Consider the following 11,480-nt stretch of genomic DNA (forward strand, 5'->3'; position numbering starts at 1 on the left):
GGCTGCAGGATTGTAGTTCTTCTTGCTTCTGCTGTCTGCCCTCTGGTGGATGAGGCTATCTAAGAGGCTTGTGCAAGCTTCCTGATGGGAGGAACTAGTGGTGGGTAGAGCTGGCTGTTGCTCTGGTGGGCAGAGCTCAGTAAAACTTTAATCCGCTTGTCTGCTGATGGGTGGGGCTGGGTTCCCTCCCTGTCGTTTGTTTGTCCTGAGGCGACCGAACACTGGAGCCTACTGGCTCTCTGGTGGGACCAATGGCGGACTCTGGGAGGTTCTCACGCCAAGGAGTACTTCCCAGAACTTCTGCTGCCAGTGTCCTTGTCCTTATCGTGAGACACAGCCACCCCCCGCCTCTGCAGGAGACCCTCCAACACTAGCAGGTAGGTCTGGTTCAGTCTCCCCTGGGGTCACTGATCCTTCCCCTGGGTCCCAATGCACACACTACTTTGTGTGTGCCCTCCAAGAGTGGAGGCTTTGTTTCCCCCAGTCCTGTTGAAGTCCTGCAATCAGATCGCACTAGCCTTCAAAGTGTGATTCTCTAGGAATTCTTCCTCCTGTTGCCGGACCCCCAGGTTCGGAAGCCTGACGTGGGGCTCAGAACCTTCACTGCAGTGGGTGGACTTCTGTGGTTTAAGTGTTCTCCAGTTTGTGAGTCACCCACGCAACAGTTATGCTATTTGATTTTATTGTGATTGCGCCCCTCCTACCGTCTCATTGTGGCTTCTCCTTTGTCTTTGGATGTGGGGTACCTTTTTTGGTGAATTCCATTGTCTTCCTGTTGATGATTGTTCAGCAGTTAGTTGTGATTCAGGTGCTCTTGGAAGAGGTAGTGAGAGCACATCCTTCTACTCCACCATCTTGAACCAATCTCAATATTTAAATTTTGAATAAAGTTTCTCAAAGGGAAAGAAGGAAGGAACTGAATCTATACTAAGTGATAAAAAGCAATTTAAAATATTTAATCCAAGTGAAAGGGCATAATAAAGATAATTCTAAATCAAGCCAGCAAAGAAAGAATTTATATACCTATAGATACATATCATATACATATATCTAATTGATACACATATATGAATTCCTAATATATGTCTCCTAATATTAAATATGATATTGGCATATATGCATATATACATGAATTGTGGAGATTACATGAAATATTTTTATGTCTTTGATTACCAAAAGCAGTGGGAGACATAAAACAGACAAGAAAGATAGTTTAAAATGACCTGGCCTTCATTTGTGGGCCAGCACCAAATCAGAGAATGACCTTAAGGAAGATATAAACTCTTTGGACTTAAGTTTTTCCCATTTTGAAAAAATTAGCACTCTAAACACATGCATATAAAAAGTGTTCAATCACACAGGTGGCCTAAACATGCCATTATATATTTTAAAGTAATTGTGTCAACGCAATGCTTTATTTAATTAGTAGAATCCAGCATGTTATCTCATTTTGAAAAATCAAATACATGCAAAAATGGCTATAAAAATTATAAATGGAGGAAAAGTCAAACTCCAGATTTGAGCCATATCTGCAAGCCAATTGTCACCAGCTGTGGCAGGGTGCAGAGATGCAAAGGGTGCCCGGACATTTTATCACCGTGACCCAAGATCCCTCCACACTGTCGTAAGGCAGGAAAATGTGCGGCAGAAATGTGAGTAAGGACCCACTCAGCCCCTGTGCTTATGTGTGTTGTGGCAGACTAGAAATTTCTGACTTGCTTATAACTCCCAACAAATTAACTTTCCCACAGAGGCAATTTTTAAAGAGGTGACTAGATTTCCATCATACTGATTACAAAGCACCACGCCTCGCCGGGCACGGGCACAGTGAAGCACTGTAGCAACCAGAAATCAGAAAACAGAACAGTCACAAAGAACGGGACCAAGATGAAAATTAAGTAACAGTGATGACAATAAAGAACTCAGCTGTGGCAACAGCGAGGCGGCCGTTCTGCTGGATTTGTTGGCAAATGGTGTCCATTTTCCACAGGGAAACCCCTCGCTTCCCCGAGAGGCTTCCGCAGGGGAGGGTGTGCACATCTATGCAGAGTTTTAATTTTCTTACAGGTAAAACCTAAACTTGGAAACTAGCCAGACGGGCTACAGTTTCACTACAAACCCAAAATCACAGGGCTCTGGTGTGGCAAATTAGACCACGTGAGCAGATATTGCAGGGTGTGCTTCCTGGCTTCCTTCCACAGAACATTAGCCACTGCTGCAGATAAACAGTGCTTGGGGGCAGGCTCCCCCCCAAGCCAGGCGTGACTAACGTTGGCAGGGCTGATTTCACAGCAGTAGCGTCTGCCCGGATCACCTATAGATTTTATGGCAGAAGCTCTGGTCCCAGAGATTCTGATTCAACATGGGTGTGGTAATGGTGGTAGAGAATAGGTGGGCAGGTATTTGTATTTGTATTTTGTTTTATTTGGAAGGGTGGTTCAGCCATGCATTCTCAGATGAGGACCACTGATGGACTTGAATGGAGAACAAGAGCCACTCCATGCCCCATCACGGCCTGAACAGGTGCCGGCTGCCTACTAGGTCTCCTGTTCTAAGTGCCATTCACATACCTTTTGCATCTGGTCCTCCTGATGTCCCTTTAGGGTCGGTCACATTATTATGTCTATTTTAAACACGAGGAAACAGAAGCACTGAGAGGGTAAGCCATAGGACCACGCCCACACAGCTAGCTCTGGGGTTTGAACCCTGCAGTCTATAAAACTGCTGACATAGAGAAATTTGCTGACAAAGGGAATAGTCCATCCAAAAGAGACCCATTTTATGTTCCCCATTTAATAAATGCAGGGGAGAACATGTAAAAAGCAGGCATCATTCTCTTCCCCTAGGAGGAAGCAGCAATGGCTTGCTACAAGGTATAAAAATGCCTCATGGTATATCTAAAAGTCCTAATTCTGTCTGGGACCAAAAATTGCCTTACCAGTTTAATACTATAAACTCCTAAGTCCATGCACACACAAAAAACATCAAACCAGCCAAAGGAAATTTATCCCCCCCCCTTTTTTTACTCATCTCCCACCTTCCTGAATATAATGACTCAATTTTTCAGTCACGCAAAATATAGTAATAGAACGTAACAGCAACATTATGAATGTTAACCCCCTACTATCAATGTGGCTTGTATGATATGACGGCACATTTTTATACTGACACCGCTTCATTTTATTAACCTCCCTGCTATCATAAACACTGTGGCTGGGGAATATTTGCATTTTAAGTGATTTTCTACCAGTAAAAAAATTTTATTCCTTAAAAAAAAATTTATAGGGTTGTAATCTCTGTACACAGAGTTGGCAGAAAAACTTGCCCAGAGCACATTCATTGCTTTGTATGCAACTGAACCAACATAAATAAAATACATTTTTCAAAATGATTGCTCAGGTGCAAAATTTGTACCTAAAATGTAATCCATCCGTACAGTCTGTCACCAAACTACTGTTCAGAAACAGACGAGGATAAGTCTGAGCTTTCAACGAATCATGAACTCACAACCGTCCCACATGTCTCTTTTAACACACTATTTGGAGGTATAAAAATAACATTAAATACCTTTAACTACCAATTCCGCATAGTTGGATAGGCCAACTCCTCCATCGGTTCGAATCATGCAGCGGTATTTTCCAGCATCTCGTTTGGTTGTATTCATGACATTAAACGATGCTATGAATCGCCGGGAACTAGTCACCTTTATTTCCTTTAGAGGAGCATCCCGTACATCAATGCCCTGTAAACGTGGGGATGGGGAGAGCAGAAAGAAACAATGTCAGCTGTCTTATGGAACCAGGAAGACATCTGAAGACACGGAATGGATGTTACTGATGTTACGTCCTTACAGATCTTGGTTCCACGGTTTATTACCCATGGCTGCTGTTCCAGGAAAACAGGTGCCCAGAAACTGAAATTCTGCCCCAATCAACACTTTCAGGATTTGAGGGATGCAAAATTAAGTGTGCAGAAATGTCTTTGGTTTTGCCCCTTTAAAATGTTCATTATGTTATTCTGCCTCATCAGAAGGAGAGGAAAAAGCACATGGAAAAATTCATTTTGCTCCCAAACTATCAACATTTAGTCTTTTTGTAATACTTAATCATTTTTTTTATACTTGGCTAGGAAACAAAATTAATTCGCACGCTACCCTATGACTGACCTCATTTTATACATGAACTGATAAACAACTTATCAAGAACTACATTAAAAATGTAAGTAGGTATTATCATAAGTTCTGAAGGACTAGTCTCAGCTTTAGGATTTTCTTCCTGGAGCTAGCAAAACCAAGCAGAAGTAGGTGCTTAATATTACCTGACACTGAAATGCTAGGAGAGAAGTTCCTTTGCACATCCCACAGCCCAGGACCACACAAAGTAGGTTCCAACACTGGAGCAGTGTGGTCTTACACTATCCTGGAGACCTTAATTAAGTCCTTAGTTACGCACACTTGGAAATCCATTCTATGCTTCCCACAGTTTAAAGCCTCAAGAAAGACTATAGATTTCAGTCCTATATTTTTTTTTCTTACAATTATCAGGAAAGAGGCTATCTTTAACATGTTATTTCCAAGTATTAAGGAGAAAACAATGGGCAAAGACCTTAAGGCAAATGCACAACACCAAGCATTATGTTCAATTATTCACCCAGCAACCATGCTGGGTGCCATCCATGTGCTGTCACTGTGTTAGGACACTAGGCTCACAACAGTGGACAACAGAAAAGTGGCCCCAGTGTTCACAGTAGTGCTTCAGTTGCCGGGGAATATAGGCTTGAAATGAATACATGATTACCAATGACGGCCAGGGCAGGTTCTGGCAGAAATCACAATGCGGCCGTCTTTAGATACGGTGCCGTTTTGAGGAAGTGACATTGGAGCTGAGATCTAAAGGGTAAGTAGGAACTGCCAGGCAAAGGGGAGGGTGGAAGAAAAGGAGCGTCCCGGTCAGAGGAGAGAGAACAGGAGGCCCGGGATGGTTAGAAAGAGCCGAAAGCTTTGGAGGACATCAAGGCAGCCAGTGGAACTGGGAAGGTGGGCGCGCACCTGTGCATTCAGGGACTCGCAGACCGTATGAAAATGTTTGTGTTTATAGGTATGAGCACACCAGGCTACCAATAATAAAATTCACCTGTAGAACTCAGTGATTTATATTATGCAAAGCCTTTTAGAAGCTTTTGCTGTGATATTTTCTTTGTCAGTATGTCCTAACGGACATGAGTTTGGGAGTAGACAGACCAGGGTGCCAAACCTAACGTCAGAGTGATTTATGCTCCTTCCCTCATCTGTAAGGGGACAATACAGCTGTCAGGGCAGTTGTGAGAATTTAAAGATATACATGCGCAAGGACACTTGCCTAATGATCAGGACCACAAATCCCTGCCCGGATTCTGGACCAGCTGAGGGACGAGTTCAAGAAGAAAGGCGGCGGGGCTTCCCTGGTGGCGCAGTGGTTGTGCGTCCGCCTGCCGATGCAGGGGAACCGGGTTCGCGCCCCCGGTCTGGGAGGATCCCACATGCTGGGCCCGCGCGTCCGGAGCCGGTGCCCCGCAACGGGAGAGGCCACAACAGAGGGAGGCCCGCATGCCACAGAAAAAAAAAAAAAAAAAAGAAGAAAGGCGGACAGGCTGTCCAACACCTCGTTTAGTACCCTTGGACCTGGCCCTGCAGAATACGCAGAACACGGCCGATGCGCGGTAACCATCGGCTTGCTAGAACTGAAGCACGGAATTAGACTCACCCACCCAGCCACGGGCCGCACTGCAAAACCACACCCTCCCCCGCCCCCCACGTGGGGTGCTGCTGGCAAACTCGCAGATGGAGGAAGGTCTGCTGAGGGGGGAGTGAGCTCCCAAAGGAGGGGCTGGGCCGGGCGTGCTCCCGGCTTCCTGTCCAGCAGCCGCGTGGACAGAGACAGGGCATCCCGGTGCTGCGCCAGTACAGTTCCTGCCACAGCGAAGGAAACGTCGGGGCCGCGGAAGAACAGTTCCCACCATCTTTAGTACTAGCTGTCAAAACAGCCTTGTTAATAGCTTAAAGAGTCATAGATCTGAATGTGACATTAAATATATACCTTATATATCCTATGTGAGTCTTTTTTATTACTAAATCTCCTCAGTTTGGTCTGACAAAGGGCACTGAGAAGTTAAACAAAACAACATCAATCCAGCATTATTAATTAATACAACAGGAGAAAGTATTTCTCTCTGTATTGCATACATTGTCTCCCATCCTCTCCCCCAAATAAATATAATAAATAATTAAATTCTATCAGTAGGAGTAACCTTAGACCTACTACTCTACAAAATTGTTTGTCTTTTTCAGACTGAAAAAAAAAAAAAAAAGAGCCCTGAAGAAAGGCATACTTCACATTTATAATTATTTGTTTTGTTTATTAACAATGACAAAAACAAAAGGGCTATCTACTTATTTATTTACTTACTTGCAGCATGAATCTTGTAAGAATATGCTTCTATAGTCGTCTTGTAATATCTGTCCTAATGAAATAAGCCTGTCTCAAAAGAATGTTTATTCAAAAGAATTTTAAAGTATGCCCTTATGGATCCCTCACAAATATTCAAGGCTGTACTGAGGGCAGTCAAGTTTAAGAAAACCTCTGTGTTGGATTCATATATATGTTGAGAGGAGCTTTACTTCATAGCTGTTGACTTCATGGCACAAATTTATCCTTTAAAATAAGCAGCTTCAAACTAACAGCTTTACAGAACTCCAATGAGTCACATGAACTCTCAGGAATGGGACTTTTTTTTAAGCCCATGTATTTAATCACACAGAAAGTTAGATTCAGCTTCTTCAAGAGAAACAGTATATAGAAAGGAGAAAACAAGTGCTAGCTAGCAATCATTTTAGCTTAGAATCCATATGCTATCATAAATCTTGCTTCAATCTGCAGGTATTTTCTATTACATCATTCACATGTACGTGGATCCAAGCATTCATTCAACCCACACTTAGTAAAAATCTTTTATGAGGCAGGCACTCTACATATACAGGGAGCATGGGGTTAAGAGAACCATGCCTTACCTAATTGAATCCATAGTCTGGTTAGAAAAACAGACAGGTAAGGCACTAATTACACTACAGACCAAGGAGCTGCCGGACACAGTAAACCCAGGAAAAAGAGCCTCCTCACCAGCGAGGGGGGTGAGGGTTGGCTTTCTAGAAAGCATGACTTGAGGCCAGAACTGGGGATGCACAGGACTTTCTCGGGCAGTGAAGGAGGAAAAATGGAGCCAGTAAGTGAGAAGAGCTCTGTAAAAGTCAACAGCCAAGACAGCTGAACTGTGGGGCGGTAGGTTTATTCTATTCCACTAGAAGACAAAGTGCTCCGGGAATGGCAGGTGATGAGGCTGGAATGGTAGAGCCCACACCCAGGAATAGGAACTGTGGAGGGTTACAGTTTATCCTGATGCCAAGAACACAAGGATTTTTGGCAAAAGGTTGACGTGAGCACATCTGTGGGTACAGTAATGGCCCAAAGCAAGGAGTGTGGGAGCCCAACTGATAGCAAGGAAACTGGCTATATTTTCTGAAAGAATTATAGTAACACATGACTAAAGGAGGGATGAGAGACAGGAAGGGAGGGATTCTAAAGCTATTTAGGAAATATAATCTATAAAAGTGGGTTACCATATGATCCAGCAATCCCACTCCTGGGCATATACCTGGAGAAAACCATAATTTGAAAAGATACATGCACCCCAATGATCATAGCAGCATTATATACAATAGCCAGGACATGGAAGCAACCTAAATGTCCATCGACAGATGAATGGATAAAGAAGACGTGGTACATATATACAATGGAATACTACTCAGCCATAAAAAAAGATCAAAATAATGCCATTTGCAGCAACATGGCTGGACCTAGAGATTATCATACTAAGTGAAGCAAGTCAGACAGAGAAAGACAAATATCATATCACTCATATGTGGAATCTAAAAAACAATACAAATGAACATATTTATAAAACAGAAACAGACTCGCAGACATAGAAAACAAACTTATGGTTACTAAAGGGGAAAGGTCAGGGGAGGGATAAATTAGGAGGTTGGGATTAACATACACACACTACTATATATAAAATAGATAATCAACAAGGACCTACTGTATAGCACAGGGAACTCTACTCAATACTCTGTAAAAACCTATATGGGAAAAGAATCTGAAAAATAATGGGTATATATATGTATGTATAACTGAATCACTTTGCTGTACACCTGAAACTAACACAACATTGTAAATCAACTATACCCTAATATAAAATAAAAATTAAATTAAAAAGAAAGAAAAATTTTAAAAGTGGGTTACACTGCAGTACCATCTTTCTCTTCTAGTAGATTATAAGTTCCTCAAGGTCATGAAACAGATGTATTCATTTTGTGGACATGGGTGCACAGGGAATAGAGCTCAATTAATATTTGCTGACTCTAGGAGTCATAGTCTCAGTGGAAAAAAGTTCCATAGGTACGAAAGAAATGTGAGATTGTTATATTAACGGACTTATACCTGATTCTTACAACTGGACAGAGAATCTTTATTTACAAGGGAGACCAACAGGGAAAAATAAAAGGATATTTTAGAGGATCTGTGTGCGCCTCGGTCAGCAACACTGCCCAGTCATTGTAATAGTAGTAGGCAAAATAGCGGCCCCCAAAGATGTCTACTCCCTGGTCCCCAGAACCTGGGAGTTTGCAATGAGATTAAAATAAGGATCTATGGTATAAATGGAGGTATTCTGTAAAATAACCTTGGAACTGTAATTTGACATGTGTTTGGTCAGGTTGTGTCACATTTAATTTGTTTTATTTCTATTTTTTTCATTTGAAAACTATGTTAGCAATAATTAATTCAATAATTACCACATTCTGCCATTAAAGGATATATTAGCACCATCAAAAAATAATTAAAAAATAAGGATCTAGAGATGGGAAGATTATGCTAGATTATCCAGGTGGGCCCAATGTAATGATAAGGTAGGAGAAAGTAGGAAGGTCAGATGCAGAAGGAGATGTGACCAGAGAAGCAAGTGCTCTGAAGACTGAGGAAGGGACCATGAGCCACGAAATGCAGGAAGCTTCTGGAAGCTGCAGAAACAAAGGACAGATCCTCCTCTACAGCTTCCAGAAGGAGCCAGCCCTGCCATCACCTTATTTCAGGACTTCTGACCTCCAGAACAGGGAGATAATGAAGCCACTAAGTTTGTGGTAACTTGTTACAGCAGCAATAGGACAGTAATACAATGAATATCAGTATATTGAAAACTCCTGTGGCTTTTCAGAGATGCGCAATAGTCATGAATACTGATTTGTCAGAGTTACACAGCAAATCTTTAAGGCCAGTTTAGGTCTTATGGGCTAGCAACAGTTCTATTCAAAAGCCGTCACTGTAGCCAAAATAAAATAACAAAGTTGGAGGACTCACACTTCTCAACTTCAAAACATACTACAAAGCTACTGTAATCAAAACACAGTGTGGTACTGGCATAAGGACAGACATAGACCAATGAAATAGGATAGAGAACCCAGAAATAGACCCTCACATGTCTTGTCAGTGGATTTTTGACATGGGTGCCAAGACCATTCAATGGGAAAATGATACTTTTTTCAACAAATGGTGCTGGTAAAACTGGACATCCATGTGCAAAACAATGAACTTGGACCCTTTCATTTCATACAAAATTAAATCAGATGATCAAATACCTAAAATTAAGAGCTAAAAGTATAAATCTCTCAGAAGAAAACATAGGGGGAAATCTTCATGATCCTAGATTTGGAACTGATTTCTTCAATACAATGCCAAAGTCACAGGCAACAAAAGAAAAAATAGGTAAACTTGACTTCATCAAAATAAAAACTTTTGTGCATCAAAGGACACTATCAAGAGAGTAAAAATACAACCAACAGAATGGGAGAAAATATTTACAAATAATTTATCTCATAAGGGATTAATATCCTGAATACATAAAGAAGTTCTACAACTCAGCAAAACAACAGCAACAAAAACCAAACAATCCAATTTGAAAATGGGCAAAAGACTTAAATAGACATTTTCCCCAAAGAAGATACAGAAATGACCAATAAGCACATGAAAAGATGCTCAACATCATTAGCCATTAGGGAAATGCAAATCAGCAAATCAAGACGACAATGAGATATCACTTCATACCCAGCAGAATGGCAATTATACCAAAAAAAAAAAAAAAAAAAGAAAGAAAGAAAGAAAGAGAAAAGAAAAAGAACAAGTGTTGGCAAGGTTTAGTTTATTTTTTGTTACAGATCATTTTAATTTAAATAAAATTTGAAAAAGTGGTTTTATATATATATATATATATATATATATATGATCTCTTCATTTAAATTTCCTGTGATATCTGTAGAATTTTTCATAGCATTAGATAACTTCAAAAACATGCTTTTTAATGCTTTCCACTGTATGGCTCTAGCCATTATTTATATAAGTAGTTCTCTATTGCTACACATTTAAATTATTTATATTTTGGATGAGTAACCTAAAAATCTCTATAGAGAGTTATTATCTATTTATAAGAATTGTGTTTTTTGGACTTCTCTGGTGTCACAGTGGTTAAGAATCTGCCTGCCAATGCAGGGGACACGGGTTCAAGCCCTGGTCCAGGGAGATCCCACGTGCCGTGGAGCAACTAAGCCCGTGCGCCACAACTACTGAGCCTGCACTCTAGAGCCCGCGAGCCACAACTGCTGAGCCCTGAGACCGTGTGCCCCAACTGCTGAAGCCTACATGCCTAGAGCCCATGCTCCACAACAAGAGAAGCCACCGCAATAAGAAGCCCGCACACCGCAACGGAAGAGTAGCCCCTGCTCGCTGCAACTAGAGAAAGCCCGCAGGCAGCAACAAAGACCCAACGCAGCCCAAAAAATTAATAATAAATAAATAAATAAATAAAACCTTCCTTTAAAAAAAAAATTGTGTTTTTTAATGGGAATTCAAATGGCTCCTAAAATCAAGTTGTTTTCCAACTCCTTTTAAATACTACAAACAGATCAAACAGGACAGGGAATTGGCTTAAATCACTGACCTTTTCTTATTGATATTTCCAATACAATAGGTGGAAAAAAATCAGCTTATCTTGGGTAAAAGATCAAATATTCAGAAGAATATTTATATTTCTGTGGTACTGCACGCCTTTTATGGTACAAATTCATTTATTCTCTTACTCGATAGCACTTTTAAATTAAAATAAATTCCATTTTTAATATTTTGAAGAATGATAAATTCCCTATAATACTATGAGATGCTGTCTAACTCTGACCTCTTTCCATCAGGCAAGGATGCCCCCTTTTATTTTTTTTTTTTAGGAGAGAAGATCAAGGCTTTGTTTCTTCCTTTTTTTTTTTTAACATCTTTATTGGAGTATAACTGTTTTACAATGGTGTGTTAGTTTCTGCTTTACAACAAAGTGAATCAGTTATACATATA

General features: G+C 41.0%; 1 protein-coding gene across 5 annotated transcripts in view; it reads right to left on the reverse strand.

Annotated features, from left to right (window-relative positions):
- The window catches only part of PTPRM (protein tyrosine phosphatase receptor type M), an 805,568-nt gene that overhangs the window by 447,247 nt on the left and 346,841 nt on the right, over window positions 1-11,480 (reverse strand). For all 5 annotated transcript variants that reach the window (XM_028480386.1, XM_028480385.1, XM_028480384.1 and 2 more), the window contains exon 6: window positions 3,568-3,742. In XM_028480386.1, the coding sequence (XP_028336187.1) occupies window positions 3,568-3,742 (175 nt within the window). The remainder of the gene's footprint in view (window positions 1-3,567; window positions 3,743-11,480) is intronic.

This window comes from Physeter macrocephalus, chromosome 19 (genome assembly GCF_002837175.3).
Source record: "Physeter macrocephalus isolate SW-GA chromosome 19, ASM283717v5, whole genome shotgun sequence".
NCBI lineage: Eukaryota > Metazoa > Chordata > Mammalia > Artiodactyla > Physeteridae > Physeter > Physeter macrocephalus.